The sequence below is a fragment of the Pelobates fuscus genome, chromosome 5 (assembly GCF_036172605.1).
Source record: "Pelobates fuscus isolate aPelFus1 chromosome 5, aPelFus1.pri, whole genome shotgun sequence".
In the NCBI taxonomy this organism is placed as follows: Eukaryota; Metazoa; Chordata; class Amphibia; order Anura; family Pelobatidae; genus Pelobates; species Pelobates fuscus.
The window spans coordinates 148,557,397-148,584,922 of NC_086321.1; the positions used below are offsets into that span (position 1 = coordinate 148,557,397).

At 41.7% G+C, this 27,526-nt stretch overlaps 1 protein-coding gene across 1 annotated transcript in view; it reads right to left on the bottom strand.

The window, feature by feature from the left end:
* LOC134610990 (septin-2A) overlaps positions 1–27,526 on the bottom strand; it is a 116,992-nt gene that overhangs the window by 63,989 nt on the left and 25,477 nt on the right. The window contains exons 4-7 of the mRNA XM_063454458.1: positions 27,072–27,158; positions 25,778–25,901; positions 12,937–13,071; positions 1,497–1,614 (exon numbers count right to left, since the gene is read on the bottom strand). Of these exons, the coding sequence (XP_063310528.1) occupies positions 1,497–1,614; positions 12,937–13,071; positions 25,778–25,901; positions 27,072–27,158 (464 nt within the window). The remainder of the gene's footprint in view (positions 1–1,496; positions 1,615–12,936; positions 13,072–25,777; positions 25,902–27,071; positions 27,159–27,526) is intronic.

Sequence of the window (27,526 nt, forward strand, 5' to 3'; positions counted from 1 at the left end):
TAGCAAGCTACCTTCCCCTATGACCCCAGTCCTCAGGAACAAGGCATTCCCTCCCGGAACTAAACGCATGTGACTTTCAGGGGATAGAAAACACAGGGCTCCAAAGATACGTCCACTTGTACGTAGACAACAAGATTGCCACTTATGAGAGATTAAAGGAACTAGCCACCCTTCGGACAAGGGACTACTTCCGATATCTCCAGGTGCGCGACTTTTCCACCCGCTTGGAGGTTCACACAGTAACCACAACCCCTCTGACATTCTTTGAGAAGATGTGCTTCCAAGAAAGGGCACCGCAGGGCCTGATATCACTGCCGTATGGCCACATTAGCGCACAATCCAACGAGTAGGGGGTATTGCGCTACACCAACCAATATCAGGCTGACCTGGGGGAACAACTGGAGGGCGTAGAGTGGGAGGATATCTGTGAGGCAAGCGTACGATCCTCCATCTGTGTGACCCTCCAGGAACAAGCTTATAAGACCCTCCTCAGGTGGTACACCACCCCAGTCAAACAGTATTATATGAAGATAAGCCCTATGGACACATGCTGGAGGACGTGTGGGGAGAGAGGGAGTTACATCCACATGTACTGGCAATGCTGCAAAGTGAATGAATATTGGGTGATGGTGATAGGGCTGAGCTCCCAGATACTACAGAGTTCCCTCACACTCGACCCCTGGGCCTGCCTCCTTTCCAGACCTACCGAAGGTTTAACCAGAGACGAACAGAAACTACTTAACATAGTCTACCTGGCAGCCAGACGAGTCTTAGCCCAGAAATGGTTGAGCCTGGAGTTGCCCCCACTGTCTATTGTAATAGCCAAAATAAAAGATAACCATCTCATGTACAAACTGATGGCACAGGTGCAACACTCCGTTAAAACATTCCAAAAGGCGTGGGACCTCTGGGACCAATTTGTAGTCTGAGAGGGTAGGGAGGAGTGAGAACGAGGACAAGCAGGACAACACACAGGAGGGAAGGGGGCCCGGGTGACGCGGGGTGGCAGCTAAGAGAGCTGCAGGGGGGGGAAACGGGGGGTGGCCGGCTCACGGCAGCGACGTTCCTGGACTTCGGCCTGGGGAGGCCAGGTGCTCTGTCACCCTGGGTACCCCGGGGGGAATCCGGCCGGGGTCACGGCTCACACCCACAAAGGAGCCCACTTAAAAAGTTAGGTAGACTGTTCAGAGACAGTAGGAATAGATCTTTAAGATTTTCCTTCATTGCCTGGAAGGAGAGGCTGTCATTTTCAGGATATTTACAGATATCAAACAGGTGGAATGGAGTCCTGGCAGAGAAATTAATTCACCTGCAAGCTGGTATTCATTACTGGAGTATAAATAAAGGCAAGTGTGGACTAAATTTTGTTTTGCAAATCAAATAAAAGTAAAAACGTGCATACACAATTTTGGTAGTAAAAGAGTTCAACAGTGCATTCAATTGACCAAGTGAAAAAATGTATTGTATAGATTAATTATGTAGAGTGTGTCACTTACCCTTCTTTTCAGCCTCTCTCTTTCTTTAAGCGTCAAAGTATCTGCTTTAGCGATGACAGGAACAATGTTTACTTTGCCGTGAAGGGCCTTCATGAACTCAACGTCCAAAGGTTTCAAACTAAAACAGAGCACACAATGGACATGAGCAGAACGTTTTGTGCAGCAATGTACCTTTAAAGCAGTATTTGTCTGGAGCAGAAAAATGTAATTGTATATCTTCACAACCAAGTGAAAAAAAGCATTGTAGCATTACTTCTGAGTTAGCTCTCCTCTTTCAGTTGTAAGTAGAAGGATGATTAATAATTATTTATAAGAGGTAATTACCCACACCATCCAACAAATTTGCCCGCACTCTTTGTATGAGGTTATTATTTCATGTCACAATTCTGTAACCTCAGTGATCTGTGGGAACCAAAGAGGGATCAGCAGTAGCTCTACTTAAAGGGACGCTATAGTCACCAGAACAACTACAGCTTAATGTAGTTGTTCTGGTGAGTATAATAGCTCCCTTCAGGCATTTTCAGAGAAAAGGCAGTGTTTACATTGCCCCCAGGGACACCTCTAAGTGGCCACTCCTTAGATGGCCACTGGAGGGGATTCCTGGCTCAGGGCTGCACAGTAGGCAGCACTGTGTTACAGCATCCCCACGCTTTGCATGGAGATGCTTATTTTTTTTTCTCATAGAGATGAACTGATTCAATGATTTAATGCATCTCTGAGGAGGTCCTGATTGGCCAAAATGGCCAATGGGAAAGCATTGGATTCGCTAAAAATCTGGCATTTTGATGATGTCACAAAGGGGGCAGAGCCAGCCCCGGCGGACCCACGTGGCACTGGAAATAAAGTGAGTTTTAAACTTTTATACAAGAGGCAAAGGTGGGGGCAAGCCACCTAAATGGTGGGTCTAGTACTATAGGGTCAGGAATACATGTTTGTGTTCCTGACCCTATGGTGATCCTTTAAACAATCCAGTGTATAACCTTTACTAACAACTGGTATCTAAGTACATGTCCAAAATCTGTGTAGCAAGATGTGGTTATATTGTTCCAGGATTCTACTTTCCCCCAGCGTATATTTACACTATGTATTCACACAGTTCTGTGTAATAAAGTGATTTGGTTTGTAACAATCAACAAAAGGCAAAGCTAGATTTAAAGGGACACTATAGGCACCCAGACCACTTCAGCTCATTGAAGTGGTATAAGTGCAATGTCCCTGTTCCCCATTAGCCCTGTAATGTATATCACTTCAGTTTTAGAGAAACTGCAATGATTACATTGCAGGACTAAAACTGCCTCTAGTGGCTGTCAGACAGTCACTAGAGGCACTTCTTGCTTGCTAGGTAACTTTTGGTCAAGGCAAAACAAGGCAAGACTCACAGGTTTCATAACAAACGCATAAAATAACTTACTGCGAGACTGGCAAGTATCAAAACGCATTTATAAAATAACAAACAGAGAGACTCGCAGGTCTCTGAGTTTGCAAGATAAAACCAACTACCAAGAAAACACACTGAAAAACTTGCACCAATATGTGTAAATTGAAGACCTTAGACGGTCGGTCATTTGTTTTCTTGTGTTTGGCAGTCCAAGAAAATATAAAGAGAAACAAAATAAATAAAAAATTAATTAAATAAAAAAAAGAGTGTTGTTGAAGGCAGAGGAGGGGGTGGGGTCTCTATCAACTATCTCTTGCCATATGATTTTTTTTTTAATGCAGATTATGGAACATTACACTGCAATGTTCTATAACTTGTATTAAAAATCATAATAAAAATAAAAATAATAAATCATAATTTATAGCATTATTTCCCGTTTGTAGATACCGGTACTGTAGTAATTAATGTATTATTAATGATAAAATAAAGGGAGATTACGCCATTAATAGGCAGTCATTACTACTTTCTTTTATTATCATTCTATTATTAAGAATTTTGCATGGCAACTGTCCCTATGGCCCTGCCCACGAAACACCACTGTTCTCAAATGTCATTATTTAGGAGGAAAGTTTCTATTTTGGGCCCACATTCCTCTGTCCCTCTTTTCTATCCCAATGGCTCAATTCTCTAAGAGCTCCATATTGTTTGTGTCTGAGTGTATAACAGAGCTCTATAGCAATATTAGTCAAAGTAATGTGTCTCTAAACTACAATTAATGTGTTTAGGAATCAGTCTGTGAAAATAAGATACATTGTTCTAAATTACATTTTAGTTACATAAATTGTCATTAGTAAGTCACCTATAATTTCTCAAAGCAATCCCACCCTGGCCTTACCCCTAAAATTAAAGTGTCCCGGTTTGTCAACTTTGAAATTCTGGGAGGTATCTAACTGTCATCTATGAGAAAAAAAAAACTGCTGAACAATTCTGAATGTGTTAAACTATCCAGTTAATTTACATCCAAAATGAGGTAAGCAAAATGAGTTTAGTTTACACCATGGTACCTAAACTGAATTGTCTGTGTTACCAAAAGTTTATACAGCAATAGCCAAACAGTGTTTCTTTTACATTCAAATTTAAAGTAGCAAAAATCCAATATATTTGCTTTAATGCTGACTGGTTTAAAAAAAAAAGGTAAAATTTCACTGATCACAAAAAGCCAATATAAATATTTTAGAATGAAAAATCTACAAATGAATATAATAATATTATTTATATAATAAGACTTCTGTTGGGTAGTTTTTGTCAATACAACAGTTGAAAAAAAAAAAGTCCCCTACTATTATGCAGGTTGCGTTGTTTTTTTTTACATAGTACACAATTGAACCGGACAATGTTTATATACACATCCCTATCTTTAGACACTGCTTAAGGTTTAATTGACACTTCTCTGGACATTACAACATTTAATAAACACATAAAACACAGGCACGATAAAATGTCGCTGGAGGGTTCTGAATAAAATCACTGTTTTGGGAATTTGTGTGTGACATTTTCTTTTTGTTTATATCTTCTGGATTGCTGTCTTGGTCCTGTGAACCACATGAAGCATATCCCTACCCAATTGGTGAGTGTCATCTCTTGATATCACAAACTTTTAATTTTCAGACCACAGAGACAGGTAATTGCTACACATAAGGGATAAGTCAGAGTAATAGTAAAAGCCTTGGGAGTTGACAATTCCCCTTTAATGTACCTTTTCTTTCACAAACATTGTTCAAAATTGAATTGAATGTATGAATTGGATGTGTGTGAAGGTGTTATTGCCATACAATGTAGTAATATGGGCTACATGTTTCACTAGAAGCAAGCATGTCCCAGAACATCCCCTTACCCTCCATGGAGTATTTAATATTTTATTATTAAATACCTCCCCTCCCTTCCCTATTTTGCCTCCTGTTGCCTAATCCATCAAAGCAGAAAAGCCGTAACCACATTATGTTTTTATGCCAAATGAGACTTGGGAATGGTACAAGACCAACCTCTGGCACCTTCATTAAGTAAGACTTAAGAATTAATGCTTAACCTCTTTTATGCCACATGCAATAAAGCAAGAATTGTAAGTGGTTTAAGAACAGCATTCCTCAATTAATTGCCATGGATTGTGGTATAAAGGTAATGACGGCAATGCATTATGAGAGATCATATGAACATTGCTCGTGATTGGTCAGTGTAGTTCAGATGTATTTCTATTGTGGTGTTTCTTAAAGTGTATATTTATATTTTGCAGTTCAAGGGTTACAGCAAATACCAGGGATTGTCTTAATACTTTAAGTGGTGAAAAGAGATGAAAGCTCCTACGCTATTTTATGAAGCCTGATTTTATTAAGCGGATGATCAGGCTTCATGCAAACAAGGCAATTTCACATAAATTAAGTATTTGAGTCTCATGAAAGTATCACATTTTCTTGTTACCCGTTTGTATTCATTGCATAAATGAATACATAGGTTGTTAGATAAAACATGAATCGGGGGGGCGTGGCTAGGCTGCCGATGGAGTAGGACGCAGGCAGTAGGAGCTCCTAGGCCCCAACCCGCCAAAGCCTTATACACATTGCAGTAATAATCGTCCATATGGGTAAAACGAAGAGGGGGACTACCCCTGGCCCGCAGCAGACCCCCATGAGCCAACAATCTGGGCCGATGGACGAATTTTTCTCCACCCCACAGTACCTGGCCGGAGCACGAGGCCCAGACAAAATGGCACCCTCGTCCCCTGGATCGAGCAGCCGGACGGGCTCCACACAAGACTCCCCGCGGAGGGATGCCCTCACGCAGATGTCTGCAGATCTGGCATCGATCTCAGCAAATATGCTCACCAGGCAGGATAAGACGGATCTAGTAGCCGAACTCCGCTCCGTTTTCAGAGAGGAAATAACGGCGGTACGGAAAGACCTTACAGCACTAAAGCACAGAGTGGATGACCTGGAGGTCCAACGCCTACAAACAGAACAGCACCAACGGGCCACTGACATGGCAATCCCTAGAAGTCAAACTGTCTCAGAGAGCTAACAATGCAACGAGCACCCAGACTGAACCCCGCAAGCCCCTAAGGCCCGAGCAGCGAGGCCGCCATCCCCTCGAGGCCCCCCGATCGGGCCTTTCCTGTGGCATGAACCCGGGCCACCGGTTTGAAGTCACCGCCTCCCCCGCTGGGAACGTGTCACACCGGGTCACAATGGGCAGCTATGTGTCGAAACGTGTGGCATTTCTGATATTGAGGGCTGGGAGGCAAGTGGCTGACAACAGATGATTGGCCAGAGAGACAGATTAGGGACCACCCACATACCATGAGAGACGGGCTCAGGGAGGAAGTGGGACAGTGATGCAACCCAGGGAGCCTGGACCCCCGCAACATGACGAGGACGACACTCACCCCGACGCTGCGTTCGGTGGGTTGGCTGCACGTGGAGTCAGCCACAGACTCACCACACACGTTCGTGCAACAGACACCGTAGGTGACCTTTCTCGCACCCCACGCAACAGACCCACACTGTACATTCTGGTCGGCGTTCAGTGGGACTGCAGACGAGCATCTCCCGAACGACTCCATTCGACCGAGGCTCATTGTTGCAATTTAATTTTTTTTTTTTTTCCTTTCTCTCCTCCCTTCTCTCTCTCCCTCCCCCCTTCTTTTCCCAACCCACTTGTCGGCGTTTCTTCCCCTCCTCACCCAGCGGGGCCCGGTGGGGGAAGCTCGCGCCAGGAGGACATGGGGCAATTCACCCCCGCACAACTTAAACTGTGGTCCAACAATATGAGAGGTCTTAACCTCCCCGAGAAACGTTCCCAATTACTACGCCAGTTCTGGGCGGAAAAGGTGTCCGTGGCGCTCTTGCAGGAGACGCACTTCATGGGCAAAGACTCACCGAGGGTTGAGAATAGTCGCTTCCCACAGGGGTACTATGCCAACCACCCAGACTAAGAAAACAGAAGTGGTGATTCTCTTCTCTCGCTCCATCCCGTTCCAACACATGGACACACTGTCGGACCCTGGAGGGAGGTATATCTTCCTGAAAGGCTCCATTGCAAACCATATCTACACTTTCGCATGTATTTACAGCCCTAATCGTAGACAACACATCTTCCTTGCCAAAACGCTAGCCAAACTGGAAAAATTCAGGGCTGGCCTTCGGATAGTGGCGGGGAACCTTAATGTTCCCCTAGACCCGCGAGTTGACTCCTCCAGGGGTACTAGCACTGTCCCGGCGCACTGCCTACGCTCGACACGGCGAGCCCTAAACGGATTGGGGCTGGTCGACTGCTGGCGGGTAGCCCACCCAGACGATAAGGATTTCTCCTATTATTCGTCAGTATACAAACAATACAGTCGAATAGACTATATATTCATGCCCCAAGAAAGTTTAGCGCTTCTCCAGGACGCAGCCATAGGGATTATAAGCCAGTCCGACCATGCCCCAATCACGATGGTAATGAGCTCTCCGCTATTTAAACCCGCCGAGCGACAGTGGAAACTTAATGAAACCCTGCTGACAGAGCTAGAGACACGCACCACAGCACTACACACTATTACACAATACTTTGATACCAACGACACCCCTGACATGCCCCTATTGACCTTCTGAGAAGCCCATAAATGCGTTATTCGAGGACACTTCCTATCCATCAGCACACAACGCAAGAAAGATAGGGCTCGTCAAATCTTAGACTTAACGAAACGGATAGCGGAACTAGAGAACACTCATAAACATACCTTAGATGAGGATACGTACCTACGACTTACAGAGACACGCAGGGCACTCAGGGACCACCTCTCCCAGGGACTATTACACACACTGCGGAAATCCGCCAGGCACTTCCATGAGCACTCGAATAAGAGCGGACGACTCCTGGCACAAGTGCTCCGGGAGAAATGTAGATCCCAACACATCCACCAGATACACACACGACACGGACAGAACACCAGAATGCCTGAAGGCATTATGGCGGCATTCAGAGCTTATTACACTGACCTTTACAACCAATCTACGCCCACACAAGGGACAGAAGCCTAGAACCACCGCAGAAGAGTCACAGACTACCTAACACAAAATGTGACCCGCAAACTCACTCCAGAGCTCGCGGAGGAACTCGATGACCCCCTGACACTGGAGGAACTAGCCGCGGCTATGAAGTGCTCAAAACCACATAGAGCCCCGGGCCCAGACGGCCTCCCCTTAACCCCTTAAGGACACATGACATGTGTGACATGTCATGATTCCCTTTTATTCCAGAAGTTTGGTCCTTAAGGGGTTAACGTACTTACGAACATTCCGAGACGCCCTACTACCCCGACTTCTGGCGGGCCTAAACTCCATACAGGAGGGAGGGCGATTCCCAGCGGACTCCCTGGCAGCAATAGTCACAGTCATCCCCAAAGAAGGAAAGGATCCATCTAATTGCTAGAGCTATAGGCCAATCTCGTTATTAAATGCCGACTTGAAGCTATTCACTAAGGCCCTCTCCCTGAGGGTGTCGCGGATCTTGACGGATCTTATACACCCAGACCAGGTCGGCTTTATCCCAGGCAGAGAAGCTAGGGACGATACGGGCCTTAAACGTCATACATTGCGCAAGGACCTCGGGACGCGACACAGTCCTCCTCTCCACGGACGCCGAAAAGGTGCTCTTCTTTCTGGAACAGCCCAGGATCTCCGTGCCCAATCTGCTACAGGCATTTCAAACATATCACCAGGTATCCAACCTGAAACTTAACCTGGAAAAACCCAAAGCTATGCCGATAATGCAGAAGGAGGAGCATGTCCACCAGCTCAGTACCCAGTTCGCCTTCTCATGGTGCGCGACGAAGGCTGAACTTTCTCCCTATCCTTACAACCATACAACAAGACCTCCAGCGATGGACACAACGGTACATCTCCTGGTTCGGCCGCATTAATGCGGTCAAAATGAATGTATTACCTAGGCTGCTGTATCTCTTTGCGACACTGCCTTCAAGGACCCCCAGACGTTTTTCAATTCAGTAACTACAGCTATCCGCAGGTTTGTGTGGAATCATAGACAGACGCGCATCCGCAGGTCGATCCTGGAAAGACCTAAGGCAGCCGGAGGGGTGGGACTACCGTCAGTGATCTCATACTACCGGGCCACACATCTACACAGAACAGTAGATTGGCATGCGCGCCCTAGCACCAAACGTTGGGTAAACATGGTCCTGCAACAGACACAGGGCACCATCCCATCAAGGCTCTGGCTCAACTTTCTCGGGCCACCACACAAGGAACCCAATGATAGATGCCACCCTCAGGGTTTGGTGCGGACAGCGGTATGCCCATCAACTCACCACCTCCCCAAGCCCGCTTACACCCATTACACACAACCCGGGTTTGGCAGGGGGCCTCCACCCGGCTGCCCTTCATAACTTCCAGAGGACTGACTGGATCTATGTGCGCCAGTGGAGTCCCGGGGGAACGCTCCAAACGCTGGATAACCTGATGCCAGACCGGCAACCCACCCAACTGGACAAATTCCACTACCACCAAGTTAAGACGTAATATGCCAAACTCCCAGGATGAACTCTCCTACAACGTCAACTTTCGGAAATCAAACGATTGTGCACGGACAGACAACATGTAGACCACGGGGTTTCATACCTATACGCTATGCTCCAGTGGACAGGAGACAGTTGCCCATTAGGTTACACGAGCAGGTGGGAGAGGGAGACCGGTACTCAGCTGACAGACCAAGAATGGGACAAAATATTCCTCCTCACACACAAATGTTCAATAAGCTCGAAGTTTCAGGAAACCAGTTACAAATTGTTAACACATTGGTACAGAACACCAGACTCCCTCAGACACATACACGGGACTAACACGGGCGATTGTTGGAGATGCGGCACAAGGGGGGGCACTAGCTTACATATCTGGTGGTCATGCCCCCGTATAACACCATACTGGCAGATGATCAATGCAAAGATCAAAGAGGTCACCGGTGACGAACTCCCCCTACAACCCTTGCCGATGCTCTTGCGCCATACACCTGTCCCCACGCAGGCATACAAAAACTCCCTGACCATCCACTTGCTTAATGCAGCAAAAGCTCTCATACCCCTGCACTGGAAGGGCCCGTCAGTCCCCACTCTTAGGCAATGGATAGATAAGGTCGAGAATATCTACGACATGGAAACGCTGACGGCCTCCCTGCGAGAGCGCTCGGATAAGTGCGCCTTAACATGGTACCCCTGGAGACTAAACGTCTCCGGAGGGGTGGCTTGAGACACCCGAGTTCAGAACCCGCCCGAGGTGGTAGAACCAGAACAAATTGCGATAAATATACGGATCCCACGTTACAGCGGGGAAGACGAAGCTCCGGGGGGGGAGGAGGGGGGCGGCCCCAACCGGGCCCATGCTGCTTATAGGAACACTATAGTCACCTAAATTACTTTAGCTAATTAAAGCAGTTTTAGTGTATAGATCATTCCCTTGCAATTTCACTGCTCAATTCACTGTCATTTAGGAGTTAAATCACTTATCACAAGATAACAAGGGCTTACACAATGCTGGATGTCCAACGAAAATATTCCCGTTACCTTTATTTTCAAGACTGCTACATACGCATAGCTTTCATGAATGACTATTTATAAAAATAATAAAACTTTATAAAGGATTTAGGGGACAGAAATTATTGGTCTAATGCATTTTGATGAACTCTAAGTTCACAGATACCGATGTATACACTATAGTCACCTAAATTACTTTAGCTAAATAAAGCAGTTTTAGTGTATAGATCATTTAGGAGTTAAATCACTTTGTTTCTGTTTATGCAGCCCTAGCCACACCTCCCCTGGCTATGATTGACAGAGCCTGCATGAAAAAAAAAAACTGGTTTCACTTTCAAACAGATGTAATTTACCTTAAATAATTGTATCTCAATCTCTAAATTGAACTTTAATCACATACAGGAGGCTCTTGCAGCGTTTAGCAAGCTATTAACATAGCAGGGGATAAGAAAATCTTAATTAAACAGAACTTGCAATAAAGAAAGCCTAAATAGGGCTCTCTTTACAGGAAGTGTTTATGGAAGGCTGTGCAAGTCACATGCAGGGAGGTGTGACTAGGGTTCATAAACAAAGGGATTTAACTCCTAAATGGCAGAGGATTGAGCAGTGAGGCTGCAGGGGCATGTTCTATACACCAAAACTGCTTCATCAAGCTAAAGTTGTTCAGGTGACTATAGTGTCCCTTTAACTCCCCTGTCCCCCTCACTTCTCCCCTGATCCTTCCCCCCCCCCTTTTTTTTTACGGAGACTTTAGGTTAAGCCAGCTTCTGCCTAACTACATGCAGATAGCCGCACAACTCAGACACACACATTCGACAAGCCCGACCCAAACGGGCCAAGCTAGCACAGCGTGGCAGACCTCCGCCCTCCCCGGCACACAAGCAGATGGACGGTGAGCAACCACAAGACGGACTTATACCGACTAGGGGCAGGACAATTACACCTACCCATACTTAGCTGAGAGCCGAAACACAACCTACTGGGAGGGTCCAGGAGCCTAGCACACTTTCTACCATAGACCGACCCTACGAGTTAGCAGAAAAGCACACTGAGCAACCACATGGGCGCCACAAATAGACGTAGGGAAGGCCGAAATAAAACAACAACTGCCCCAGATGGTCTGAGGATCCCAATGGGGATCTACGGCCGGTCCCAACTGACCATACGTACTGAACGACACGATTACTATAATGCCAACACCAAGGTTGCGAGTCAGCTACTAGGCTGAAAACCTACTTCGAAGGCAGTGATAACATCTGACAATGTAATGTTGCTCATATATGTATTGCACCTTTTATTGTCTTGCATACCGTATGCTTACGGAATTCATGGAAAACTTTTTCTTCAATAAACATGATTGACACAAAAAAAAAAACCATGAATCGTTTTTGAAAGCATCAATTTGTCTTCATAACTTGTTTTGTTTTTTGTTTTTTTTTACTGTGCAGTAACCATCAAATCATTATTGAGAAAGGCAGAAATGTAACACATTACATTTGATTTTATTGGACCTGTTTGATAGTCTAAGTGCAGTGCACATGCTCTCAGCCTGGGAGGGGAAGGAGGGAGTGGTGGTGGACAGAAGGATAGAAAAGAATAAACCTAAATGTGCGGAGGTGGAGAGGGGTGGAGAACGAGTTCACCAAGGGAGGGAAGGAGAGATCTAGGCTCCCAGCACTGTCTGCAAGGGTAAAAGCAAGGGTAAAAGCTCATTACACAGTGCATGCAGAAGACAGATGTAATTTTTGCACGGATTTAGGATTAGGCCTAAGTCATGTGTGCCGGGGTGCAACACTACCCCCCGGCACAAAGGTACAAATTTATTTCTATGTACAGCATTTCAAGCTTCCTCTATGGCCACTTCTAGAAAGCAGGAGTGTTCATGGAGGAGGGAGCAAACCTTTAAAAAAGCAGTAAAGCAGAGATTGATTGTTTTCACTGATAAGGAACTATAAGGATATAGTAAGTTGGTTGTTCTTTTGTTAACTTTCTTCTCTTTCTCTGACAGGTATCCAGTGCAATCTTTGTGGTTCTAAATGGCATGTATGTTACAATAAGGTTCCCATCTCTTACAAATCACCTGTGAGACAGATTTCAGTGCCACATAATATAAACAGGAGGTGGAAGTCGATATATAGCACTGTTTTTAAGAATAAAATTCAGTTATAATTAAATGTGTTTATCCTAAATTCCAAATCATAGTGGATTGTGCCAATATTGAAAAATTACTTATTTTCCTCACCAGAATTTCCCAAACCACAAAATAAGAATGAATCAAAGTCATAAACTGCATATCTTTTGATTTAGAAGCATTGTAAACACGTCTTGTTCCAAATGAGTTAAGCAAAACAAAGACATGTCAATCTAAATGTTACTTCCCTATAACACAATCCATGTGACAGGCACCATATCACAGACCCCATAAAAACATAAAAGCAATACATATCCCACTCTAACTTGAAACTGGAAAATATTGATGTTACCCATGTCCGAAAGGGGAAATAAAGTAGAAGCAGCAGTGCACGCGGTTATCAATGATGTGCCGTCTGTTAAGGCCACTCTCATCATGAAGGTAGCGTTCAAATTGATTGTCTATGTAGTGGATGATGGTTTTGAAGCTGAAAAAAAAATAACACAAGCTTTAGCAAATGAATAGATAGTTCTATCCCTAAACATCAACTGTGAACAGATATTAAAACTGAAGAAAAGTGTCCTCCCCCCATGAACCCTAACTTAGAAGCATCGAGGGCGGTAGGCACATGACGGACACATAGCGGGTTGACCGCATGGCAAGAGGGCGGTGAACAATTAGACGAGAACAGTATTAAAATGATGTATAAAGATGTCGAGAACAGTATTAAATGTTGTATAACGTAATAATTGCAAGTGGAAATGATCTCGAGCTATTAGACGCTATGTACAGGATGTCAACTCTTACAATCGAAATATTGTGAACAGTACTTGACCCTCCCCCCTACCCTATTTCATTCTGTATCCCAAGTTTGATTTTGAAAATAAAAATGGTAAAAATGAAAAAAAAAAATAAAAAAAAATGAAAAAACAAAAACAAAATACAATCCACAAGTGAAAACACAGTGCCTAGGTCTGGTGTGCAAGTTAACTGAAAATGGAACACATAGCATGTATAATGTACAACACATGTTTATGTATGAGACAATATGGTTGTGAATGGGAACTTCCTGAATCTGTCTAAATTAAAAGTGCAGTTTGAAGTTTTAGTAGTTCTCCCTGAGTTTACAATAATATTTCAGTTGGGGGTCTACTCATATGGGTCTTTTCCACAATATAGAAATACACTAAAAATACAAACACAACTAATTCATAATATTAACCCCTTAAGGACCAAACTTCTGGAATAAAAGGGAATCATGACATGTGGAGCAAATCAATGTATTCTTTTAAAAAACAAACAAGCTCAACAGAGAAGAAAAAATATAAACACAAATAATGGATATATCTTGTAACCTTGTATGATTTTGTTCATCAGGATAAACCCCAGATGTTCTGTTATATACACCAAAATCAACAAGCATGCTACCTTACCATCCAGATGACCAATTATCTAGGCAAAAGGTGGTTAATTGGAGTCAATTGGACAATGGCTGGACTACATCCTTAAGAAACCGGTCTTCGCATAAACAACATGCACAAGGAACACTCCTGGTGTTATTTCCCAAACAAGAAATACCCGTGGGAAGTATCAGATGGGTAACAGCTGATGTCAGTAGCCTCTATAGTATAATACCCCGTGAGGAGCACTTACATTCTTCTACAGGAGACCACAGAAGAGGCAAGATACCCCACTGAATATATTTTGGAACCTCAAATTGAATTATGGTCATGATATGCGATTCTCAACATGTGCACATGAGCCCACACGTTTCTGACCCAAGTATATAGTTAGAGTGTTTTCTATACTTACAAATGATCTGCAATAGAAGTACAGGTCATATTGTTTATGCCCTGTGGCCAGACTAGTGCCTTAGTTCTTCAGTTGTCTTCATTCATTTTTCATGAGTAAGTGACTAACCTGGTTTACAGGTAAACGTTGTAGGCATTCGGTCTATAACACGGAGGTACCCCTATATTCACTTTCCATGGTGGTGGTATCCAGTGAGGTCACAAGTTTTTGTTTTGTTAATACACCCCCCTCCATTTTTTCCCCCTGCTGTGTTCATGGCTCACACCTCCATATCGCTAAATATCGCACATATCACACAAGTGAATATTTAAACAGGACTTCATCACACTAGCATAGAGCGATGAATATCACCACATTACACACATTTTTACTACCACAGCAAGTCAACTGATGTGTTTCCAGAGCTGAGCACATATGTTCTATGCAACATATGTTCTATGTTTTGTTTTTCTGTCTACTGCAGCTGTCCACAGGCAGGCTATTCCATAGGAAGGGAGACAACCACGAGAAGTCCTGCAAGCGCGATTTGGCAGTACAGGAGCGAGCAGCGGACAGGAGAAGGTCACGGGCAGACCGGAGGGACCGAGAAGGGGCATACCTATGGATCTGTGAAGAGATATAAGAGGGACTAGAAATTTTGAGTGCTTTATATGTATGGGTTAGCACTTTGAATTGACTCCTATATAGAGATGATTTCTTGGAACAAGCTCTTGTTAAAGCGACAACAAAATAATTGAAGCCAAAAAACGTATCGTTGTGCACCCCAGTTACATATATAGGTGTTCCCACAAACTATCGCGACAGCGTCGTGCCCAAGAACCCAATGGTCACTCTGGGTGAGCTCCAGAGATCATGTGTGGAGATAGGAGAAACTTGCCGAAGGGCAACCATCACTGAAACACGCCACCGACTTGGCCTTTATAGCAGACTAGCCTGAAGGAAGCCTCTTCTGAATGGGCCTAAGGTTCACATTCCAACAGGACAATGACCCTAAGAATACAGCGAAGTTAGCACAATGACTAAGAAACAACTTTGTGGATGACATGAAGTGGTCCAGCCCAGACTTTAAGCCAATCGAACATCTCTGGAGAGACCTGAACATGTCTGTCCATTGACGTCCTCGTCCAACCTCAAATAAATCAAGAGCATGCACAGAGATGAATGGCAGAAACTACGCAAACCCAGGAGTGCAAAGTCTGTTGCAATTTACCCAAAAAGACTTGAGGCTGCAATTGCTGCTAAAGGTGCTTTAGCTAAGTACTAAGTTAAAGGAACACTATAGGGTCAGGAACACAAAAATTTATTCATGACCCTATAGTGCTAAACCCACCACTTAGGTGGCTTGCCCCCTCTTAGTCCCCTTAAAAGAAATTAAAACTCACCTTATTTCCAGCGCTGTGCGGGTCCGCGGGTGCTGGCCCCGCCCCTTTGGTGACATCATCAGAATTGCTGATTTGTAGCCAATCCAATGCTTTATTGGCGAAATTGGCAAGGGGCAGGGCCAAATGCTGTTTTGGCCAATCATTGAATCAATGTATATCTATGAGGAAAATTCTGTGTGCCCATCAAGAGCGAGGAGACGCTGAAGGGCAGTACTGCCTACTATGCAGCACTGAGCCAGGAAGCACCTCCAGTGGCCATCTAAGGAGTGGCAACTCGGAGGTGTCCCCAAGGGCAATGTAAACACTGCCTTTTCTTTGAAAAGGCAGTGTTTGCATGAAAATGCCTGCATAAAATGATTATACTCACCAGAACAACTACATTAAGCTGTAGTTGTTCTGGTAACTATAGTGTCCCTTTAAGGGTCTGAAAACTTACATAAATGTGATAGTTCAGTATTTCCTGTTTAATATATTTGCAATGTTGTAAAAATCTGTTTTGCTTTGTCATTATATAGTATTGAGTGTAGTTTGAAATGGCAGAAAAGTTTACACAGTTGTAGTATAAGGCTGCAACATTAAAAAAAAATGTGAAAAAACAATGAAGAGGCCTGTATACAATCTGAAAGCAGTGTGTGTATGTATGTGTATAAATGCAGGAAGACTAAAGAAACATATGTTTCTAATGTTTTTTCCCCAGTCATTTCAAGTCAGACTAATGTAATGTTTTATCTTGGCTACAAAGTGTTTAGACTGTGCAGGTGCTGTTACTAATTGTTTGTACTGTATTCCGATTTGATGAAGGTAGAGCGATGAGTACAAAACAAAAACAAAAATCTGGACAACAAATTACAGGAAGTCTTTGAAAAAGCAGGATTGCACACTATGTTGCTTTAATACAGCTTCCTGGAAAATAATACCCATTTACTGTAAACGCTGGGAGTCCTAATCAACACTTCCCCAAGCAAAGCTGCAAGATATATATCAGGATTATATACAATACAGATTGCATTAAAAAAAAATAATAATAATCTGACCAACTGCAACTGAATTTACAATTCTCATATTTACTAAAGGAAAGTCATGTTGAAATTTGCTAATTACAATTGATTGAGCACATCTCATTATGTACCATATGGTGTCTGCTTTAAATCAGTAATTCTCACATGCTATATAAAATAAAGGATTTGCGTTTTCATTAATAACTTAATTCCAACAGATTCACACTGGACCACTCTGGTAGCAGGCAAGTTTGTATAATTAAACTCAGCTACTTTTTTCAGACTGACCGATAAAAAGTCTAAAATGAACCCTTGGAATAAAGAAAATAAATACCAATCTCAATAACTATATCAATCTCACCTGCGGAAAAGAATACAATGAAAAAAAAACAACAAAAACAAGAGACTTGTGCTCTCCGTTGATCTGTATAACTCTATGGGGCTTATTCCTTGCACACCTTTTTAAATTCAGCTTTTGCCAGTTGTTGAATTATAAAAAAATCACAAGTTCACACCTGTAAAGAAACAGGACCTGAACAATACACACACGTAATATAAAGAATAATAGGAGTGGTAGGCATGAAATCACTTCCTGCTCCATGAGGACATCCCCACTGTCTAATTTCACAGTGATGTGTGTAATTTTTTTTTTTTTTTTTTTAAACACGTGCAGCATTGTACGATGCTATGGGAAGCACCTGGTCACTAAGGGCATATCCTGCAAATGCAAGATGCTTCCAGGATAGCAAGAGTCCACAAAAGTAGGCATATTAAGTACTTAAGGAGGGATGACTAAATAATACAACTATTTGTGACAACATTAAGCCCCACATTCGGCCTTCTTTCTGGCTTTTTACGTGAACAGTATACAAAAAATAACCAGATATAACAAGAAAAGGTACTATTATATAGTTTATAAGTGATGTGATTTTTTATTCTTGTTCTCACAACTTTGACCGGCATATCAAAGTTAAAAAAGTGTATAAAATAACAGTTTTAAAAGGGGATAAGGGGGGCTGGGAGCCTAAATACCTATTTTACCACCACAGTGTCAGGTATATCTGTTTGTATTGAGAGATATATATATATATATATATATATATATATATATATATATATATATATATATATAAGTAAAAAGCTATGAAAAACAATTAAGGGTACAAGCAACAGTTCACAAAATAGAAACACATCAAGGGAATATTTTCTTTATTTTTTTTTTAAATCACATATTCAATTAACAATATCAGAGCCCAAGGTAAAATGATCAACTATGGATCTGGTGTTTTTTTTCTGACAGATATATTGATATCACTCACTTCCTGTATTTTGCATATCAGATTATTTAGTGAATAATTCCCCTAGTCAAAGACAGCTGGTACATATATGAGGCATTGCATAATCCAACACTAAACTGAATTAAAACCCAAATCTGATAAGTTAGATTTTGTTGTAATTACAGTGACAAGTACCGTATATACTCGAGTATAAGCCGACCCGAATATAAGCCGAGGCCCCTAATTTTACCCAAAAAAACTGGGGAAACGTATTGACTCGAGTATAAGACTAGGGTGAGAAATGCAGCAGCTACTGGTAAACTTCTAAATAAAATTAGATCCTAAAAAAAATATATTAATTGAATATTTATTTACAGTGTGTGTATAATGAATGCAGCGTGTGTATAATGAGTGCAGCGTGTGTATAATGAGTGCAGCGTGTGTGTATGAGTGCAGCGTGTGTGTATGAGTGCAGCGTGTGTGTATGAGTGCAGCGTGTGTGTATGAGTGCAGCGTGTGTGTATGAGTGCAGCGTGTGTGTATGAGTGCAGCGTGTGTGTATGAGTGCAGCGTGTGTGTATGAGTGCAGTGTGTGTGTATGAGTGCAGTGTGTGTGTATGAGTGCAGTGTGTGTGTATGAGTGCAGTGTGTGTGTATGAGTGCAGTGTGTGTGTATGAGTGGTGTGTGTATGAGTGGTGTGTGTATGAGTGGTGTGTGTATGGGTGGTGTGTGTATGGGTGGTGTGTGTATGGGTGGTGTGTGTATGAGTGGTGTGTGTATGAGTGGTGTGTGTATGAGTGGTGTGTGTATGAGTGGTGTGTGTATGAGTGGTGTGTGTATGAGTGGTGTGTGTGTGTTGCAGAGCCTTGGTGGGGGGTGGGCAGTTTTTTTTTTTTATTATTATTTTAATTTTTTTATTATTATTATTTATTATTATTTTTATTTATTTAATTATTATTATTTTTGTATTATTATTTATTATTTAAGTATTATTATTTTTTTATTATTACTAATTATTATTTTTTTCGTCCCCCCTCAGGGGGTCCAGTGGCATTGGCAGTTCAGTGGGGGGAAGGGGGGGCTGGCAGAGCTGTAACTTACCTGTCCTGCAGCTCCTGTCAGCTCTCTCCTGCTCCGCGCCATCCGTGCAGCTCCTTCTGTCAGCTCCCAGTGTAAGTGCTCTCGCGAGACTTACACTGGGAGCTGACCAAGGTGCTGAACGGACGGCGCACAGGAGCTGCAGGACAGGTAAGTTACAGCTCTGCCAGCCCCCCTCTCCCCCAGTCTGTATTATGGCAATGTAAATTGCCATAATACAGACTATTGACTCGAGTATAAGCCGAGTTGGGGTTTTTTAGCACAAAAAATGTGCTAAAAAACTCGGCTTATACTCGAGTATATACGGTAGTTTTGTCACATTTTAATTTTAAGCACAATTCAAAAACTATATACCTTATATTAATAGTTATATATGCATAAACCGATATATCATATATATATATAAATAATTTAACAGATCTGTTTAATACACTTCTAAATTGTAAGCTCATGGGCTGTCTAGCCACTTGTACTTTGTATTAAAAAGGCTCAATGGGTAGGTCCCAGCTAAAGGGCAGGGCTCGCTTTACTCTTTGTATTGTTCTGCGTTTATTGTACTGTCTTTTTCCCCAGTTGTACAGCACTACAGAATATGTTGATGATTTATAAATGCCAGTAAAAATGATTGAAAAACTCTCTCTCTCTATATATATCTATATCTATCTATCTATCTATATATATATAATGAACATAAATCCCTCAGTGGGCTGCCCTTTAAATAGCATTTCCAGCTAGTAACCGTTTGCAAGTGCACCTTCCACTCCAAGGATGTCATACCCTTAAACTTAAATTATATTGAAAATAAATTTAAATCATTAAAAAACAGTTTCCATGTAGTGTTTCACAAAATAAACTACTTATAACAGCAAGGGTACAGTAACATACGTTAGTTATAATTTATATTAACAAGGCGATTAACAGCTTGCTGATAGCCACAAGGATCCAACTAGGGCAGCCAGAAACATTTGGAATAAACAAGCTGAATTAGCACACAATCAACAGGAAAGGCTCCTTGAAACACAATAATCTGGCCCGGAGCTCGTCCAGGGGCAAGACGACAAAGGAAGGAAAAGGGGGACTTCTGCAACTTGCTCTGTACCTACCAACTGCAAGATATAGATATCCCCTTTAACCCGCATGCTGCTGGAGATATCTAAAATACAGCTTTAAAAAAGTAGCAAAAAAAAAAATAATACAATGAAAAATAGATGTCCAACAGACCAAGCTGGGAATAAGAATAGTGTAAAGTAGTACCAAAAAACATTTAGAGATTATACTCTTATCTTTGGGTATGCTGATGAGTCAGAATGCACAGATGGTTACTCCTTAAACCAGTATAGATATGTTTTTAATTCTGTCTTACAATTGAAAGGTACAGGCCACAAATAAGATAGATGGAGGAATGTGTTGGCATTGAAGTGAACATTTGCACATTCATTTTTGAAAGAAAATTTATGAAATGCATTCTTTGTCACTGCCTTAGAGGACATTTGTGTTTTACATATTGTGCTAACACTAAATTCCTAAACATCGTTATAGCCTCTGAGTCATATTTGCACCATTTGCTGTTTAGTGAATTAACCCTGTGACGATTTTAATACGTTACTGTGACGTTATTCCTACATAAGTAAGATTCTGACTCCTGGCTTCTTTATATTAATTAAGCAGTTTAGGATTTGATCTATTTGCACAGCTTTACTCTGAAAGCCAAGGTGGCCACCAAAACATTTAAGAGCTCCAGAATAACAAATGCTAAATAAATGTATTGACACTGCCATATAATACAATGCATACACATTATTAGATTGATAATTTTATCACCAAAATTAACAGGTAGCTTGCTACATTGAGTTTGCTATTGAAGGTGGACAACAGCAACAGATTAAGCCCTAGTTAGCACACAAATATACAAGGAGAAGTCATCCACACTAAAGGCCATGCACATACAATGTTTTTTTTTTATATCTCCCATAAATCGTTTATCCGTAGATACCAACGGTTTTAGAAATAGGTTACAGCTATCATATAAAATCATTCTGTAACATATTCCTACTCCAGACCTCTACTAGAAAACAAAACACTCCCAAATTTAGTTTCCCAAGTGCCATTTGTACATATCATGCAGTGTGATCTCAAGAAGTCTCCACTTGAAAGGATATTTCAACCCTCTTGCTCCCAGGCCTGCTTTGATGTAAAGATCTGTCCTCGAATGACTTTTATTGTATGGTGCACAGTGAAAAACAATGAACCTTCAAACATTTTCAGCACAGACTCAAATAGACCTCACTGCACGAAGGTGGCATGATATGTCCGTTATAAAGATGTACATCCATATGTCTTTATGCTAGAGGAAGATATTACAAATAAAATGGGCAACTGCAGGGATGCTCTGTTATTTAACTTAGCAATTTACAACATTAAGTGTCACCTGATAAACTTGATTACTCGAGAAGGTTTCCCAACATTAACTTACCGTATATACTAGAGTATAAGTCGAGTTTTTCTGCACATTTTTTGTGCTGAAAAACCCCAACTCGACTTTTACTCGAGTCAATGTCTGTATTATCGCAATTTACATTGCCATAATACAGACAAGGGGCTGGCAGAGCGTTTACTTACCTCTCCTGTCAGCTCCCTCCTCCTCCGCGCCGGTCCGGTCAGCTCCCCCGTCAGCTCCCAGTGTAAGTCTCGCGAGAGCCGCACTATGACCCCGCGGCTCTCGCGAGACTTACACTGGGACTTGCAGAGGGAGCTGACCGGACCTGCGCGGAGGAGGAGGGAGCTGACAGGAGCTGCAGGAGAGGTAAGTAAACGCTCTGCCAGCCCCCCTCCTACACAGTGCACACCACTGGACCACCAGGGAGTAAGAGCCCCCCTCCCTGGCCAGCTAACAAGCAGGGAGGGGGGGACGAAAATAAATAAAAATGTAAATCATATTAAAATTAAAAAATATTAATATTAAAAAAATTCAATTAAATTAAAAAATATATTAATAATAGAACAAAAAAAATATTAAAATAATAATAATTAAAAAAAAAAAAGGCCCACCCCCACCAAGGCTCAGCATCACACTCTGCATCACACACACACTGCATTCATACACACACACACACACACACTGTAAATAAATATTCAATATCATTTTTTTAGGATCTAATTTTATTTAGAAATGTACCAGTAGCTGCTGCATTTCCCACCCTAGTCTTATACTCGAGTCAATAAGTTTTCCCAGTTTTTTGGGGTAAAATTAGGGGCCTCGGCTTATATTAGAGTCGGCTTATACTCGAGTATATACGGTATATGTCCCACCAAAGATGAACTACTGATATACACTATATCAGGGATTTCAAAAAAATAAAACTAATAATTACAGAAATTGAGCCCAAGTTACTAACAAATGAATCAAAAGACCCATCTATTTGCTCAAGTTAATGAATGACACCATTCAGTGCACATATTAAATTGTATTTTGAACTTCTTCTTAGACATAAAACATTGAAGCACATTGAATAATGCCATGGCAAGCATGTGAAAGTGTTCATGGAGGACAATATCCGAAGCCATGTGGCAGAACATAATAAAGTAAGTGCTACATTTAAGTAAAATTATGCCAAAATACATACTCTGAGCTTCTGGGTTCACAATCAGTAAAAGTTATGACCATATGCACAGAACTGCATAGAAAAAAAAGACAAACAGTGAACCCTAATTTTCATTAGGGGGGAACCCTACACAAATTGGATGAAAATTATTAACTGAACTTTTGAAGCTAGAAGCTATAAAGGGGAACACAGTCAGTGATCTAAGACCAACACTATAAGAAACATTAAATATAACATAATAGTAATATAAATTAAGTGAAACATGAATTTCCCATGCTAACATAGAAACTAAAATCACAGTTTACTGCCAATCTGAAAGTACTGTACATTTCCAAAAATGAAAAAAAAAAAAAAAAAAGAGGACACACTCTTCACACATACAGCTTTCCAGCAAGCAAAACTGCTCTAGGGATCTGGGTTGTCCCTTTAAGATCCATGTCTAAGATTTCTAGTTGTACCTGATCTGTCCCATCATTGTGCTTTATGAAAATATTCTGATGATACAGGAAGCATTCTGTCAGGCTATTACACAGGAACAAGCCATTTCCACCAAATGGATGGGACAAAATAAGTCCCAACCTTTTGTCAGAGTTAGAATTACAACTATAAATAGTTCTAAACTGACAGATATATTGATATCACTCACTTCCTGTATTAAAAAAACTTCCATTGTCTTTGCCGCTTTTTTAGCTAACCTTGAAGTAATATATATGTCAGATAGAACATACTGTATATATTAAAAAGGACAGCAAAAAGAAGGCCTACAAATCTGGTGAAAGTGATTAAAAGGCACTTCTTAACTTGCTAGGTAGGTAAGAAACCATGTACATAGAGTACAAAGTGCAACTGTCACTTCTTTGGACCTGACATTATTCACCCAAGTAAGTGCTTTAATAGAAGTCAGACCTTTCGGATTTCTATTTAAAGGACCACTACAGGCACCCAGACCACTTCAGCTCAATGAAGTGGTCTGGGTGCCAGGTCCATCTAGAGTTAACACTGCAGCTGTAAACATAGCAGTTTCAGAGAAACTGCTATGTTTACATTAGGGTTAATCCAGCCTCTAGTGCCTGTCTCATTGACAGCCGCTGGAGGCGCTTCCCACTGTGAAAATCACAGTGAGAAGATGCTGCCATCCATAGAAAAGCATTGAGAAATGCTTTCCTATGGACTGATTGAATGCGCGCGGCTCTTGCCGCACATGCGCATTCAGCGCTGACGTCAGAAGAGGGAGGAGATTTACCCAGCGCAGAGGGAGCCTGGCGCTGGAGAAAGGTAAGTGTTTAACCCCTTAACCCCTCTTGAGCCCGGCGGGAGGGGGGAGGGTGGAGGGGAACCAAAGACCCTATAGTGCCAGGAAAACAAGTTAGTTTTCCTGGCACTATAGTGGTCCTTTAAGCAATTACTTGAGTGAATAAAGCGACAGAGGGAAGTATAAAAATATACTTACCTCCACTACACTTCCACATCGCCCAATGATTCCGCTGGCTTGCTCCACTATCTGCATAGAGATGCCATACAAGTGCACTCAAGCATTCAATAGTGCTGTACACACCTTGTACACCCATTGTGCATTTCATTTCATTGTCATTTAAGTTGTGACATGTACATTAAAAATAAAACCTGCTGATAATTTATAAATAAAAATAGCATTACCCAAAGATTAGTGCAACAATCTCACAGATGAAAGTTCTTCTTGAAGATTCCAAAAATTCGAAGGACAGATATTTAAGACTTACTCCAACTAACTTGATTTGAAGTGGTCATGGTGATAGTAAGTATGTGCAGTATTTCTGCTTAACCCCTTAACCCCTTAAGGACACATGACATGTGTGACATGTCATGATTCCCTTTTATTCCAGAAGTTTTGTCCTTAAGGGGTTAAACAGTGCACATACAATTTTTTTTTTTTTATTGTGTGTTGTGTGCTTGTGGCAGCCTCAGCACCAATGACTTAGACAGCCCAGTACTCTATTCCGCGCTGCTTATGTCAATTTTCGGCATATTTTGCATCTGTTGTCAGAACGCAGGAAACAAATGTGATAATCTTCTCCTTTGCAGGCAGAGCACCTACAAGGGGAAGATAGTGTTCCCTTCCCTGCTTCCCACCCTGTGGGCACTTCTTCTCTCTGATACTTGTACTGTGGGTTTGTTTTTATGTATTTAATTCCCGCCCCCCTTCTTCCTCCCCTCGCTGGCTCGCACAGGCATGTGAATTGACGGCATAAGGCACCGGAGATGTCATATGGGGGGGGGGGGGTGTAATAAAATGAGTTCTTCTATGTCTTTTTCCAGGTTGATTGAAATAAGTATTTTATTTGTACATCTTCTTGGGTAAAAGGCTTGCCAGGTTAATACACATCTATATCGAAATACTAATACGCAATTTGACTTACGGTTTCTTCAGGTTTATTCTTACAGTTACGGATATATAATAAAACAACAAAGGATGTTACAGGATAATGGATGTTCAACAGCAGATGTTAATTGCTGGACTCCTGAAGGGAGCGTAAGACTCTACATAGTTAGAGGAGAAGAAGAACAAACTTGTGCAGCAAGCAGCGAGCAACAGCAAAACCTTGTGGTCTTTTGTTCACTATTCTATATAAATACAACGTAAATCCATAATGACGTCAGACCTTTTAAATATAACCCTAGCCATATAAGGACAAGATCCCCAATCCACATTCCTGACTTCTCAGACAAAGAAAACCTTGTGACTCTGATACCATCTGTTACTAATGTCAATCCAGACATCCATATATAATCAATAGAAACATAGAATATGCAATATTCTACAGTGTGGAAGTCAGCATCAGAAGCTTTTAGTATTTATTAAAATATATTTTTCTGCTGGATTTACCCAATATGGCATATTGTATAGAAAAGCATCCCCTTCCCTCCCCCCCGCTCAGGGTTGGAGTAACCCTTTAAGTCTCACTCTAAAATTAGAGTAATTTAATTTGTGTAATATGAAGTATAGCCATATATTGCTAACTTCACCAAAGCCCTCTTACACGTACCAGTCTTGACTGTTAATGGCATCTCCATATCCTGGTGTGTCAACTACCGTGAGACGCAGCTTTACTCCACGTTCCTCAATCTCCACCGTGGAAGCTTCAATCTGAACTGTACGTTCAATCTTTTCTGTAGGTATGGGACAGAAAATGAAGCTGTGGTTACATATATGTATGACTGGAGAGGGAGAGCAGACATCAAAAAGTGTATATCATTTACATATAGGTAAATTGAAATACTGAATATATTGTCTTGCTCATTATGAATATAGGCCTCTATCTAATTTGTTTGGGTCAACATCAGAAATGGTCACAATCTGTTAGAAAGAAGAAAAAAAAGAATTTTAAAGGACAGAAATCACCATGAAATGGAAACTATGATGCCAGGAAAACAAACTCGTTTTCATGGCACTATAACTCCCCCCTCCCTCAGGGCTTCCCCGAGTGGTGCAGTAGGGATTGAAAACCCCTTCTGTCACTTACCTGGATCCAATGTCGATGTTCCTCGGCGGGGGAGACCTAATGTGCATGCGCGGCAATGGTGGTGCTCGCATTAAGATTTCCATAATGCTTTTTTAATGAGGTTTTGGGTGACGCTGGACGTTCCCATGGTTGGTGCTGGTAGACAGCCACTAGAGGTGGAGTTAACCCTAGCAGGTCATTATTGCAGTTTATGAAACGCTGCAATAATTACCTGTTCAGGGTTAAGGGATCTGGGCCACTGCACACAGACCTCTTCAATGAGCTTAAGTGGTATGGATGTCTATAGTGTCCCTTTAAATGGAAACTATAGGAATCAAAACACCTTTAACTTAATGAAGTTGTTTTGATGTATGTATCATGCCCATGCAGTCTCACTCTCATTTCTCTGCCATTTATCACTTAAATTACTTTTGTTTCTATGTATGCAGCCCTAGCCACACTTCCTCTGTCTGTGACATACACAGCCTGCATGTAGATAAATAATTTGCAAGGATTTTCTCACAGATTGTTATAATTTCTCATGCTGATTCAAATGAATTAAAGGGCCTCTAAAATCAATCAGGCCACTTCATCTCAATTTACTGGGCGCAGAGGTCCTGTCCTTTTAACCCTGCAATGTAAAACATTGCAGTTTTTTTTAGAACATGCAGGACAATATCTATGCTAAATAAATAATTGATGAAACCCAATTTAGCTATGTTACTTTTAAAGACAACCAGCTAAAATTGAGCATTAGAAGGAAAAAAAGAGGAAAGGTGCCTAAATCATTTACATCCTTACATGGTTTAGAATGTGTGTATTGACATGGCAAACTTACCCGCCGCACCAGGAATGTAACGCTCAGGGTACAAATCTGTTAAAAACAAGCTGTTGATCAGTGTTGACTTTCCCAAACCAGATTCACCTGCAAAAAGATATGAAAAAAAGAAGGACTTTCAGACAAACTATCAAGAAGAAAAATTATTTTTAACCCAATATGGAATTCACAACTATACAGATATATGGGTTAATTCAGTAACGAGTACTTTGAGGATACCTTTTGCAACATTAAGCCCAAAATTGGCGAGCATAAAATATATATGAGACAAATCTTTCCAAACCATCCATTTTAGAAAATACGTTTCAATAATGTGTTGAATAAACCCCATTGTATATCCTTAATAGAGTGTGTAGGGCTAAAATAGGGAAAAAGCAATGTTTAGTGTCCCACAAGGGGGGACTGGCATCCGGGCTGTTGACCTGCATTCTGTTTACCTGATCTATTTTGTAGGG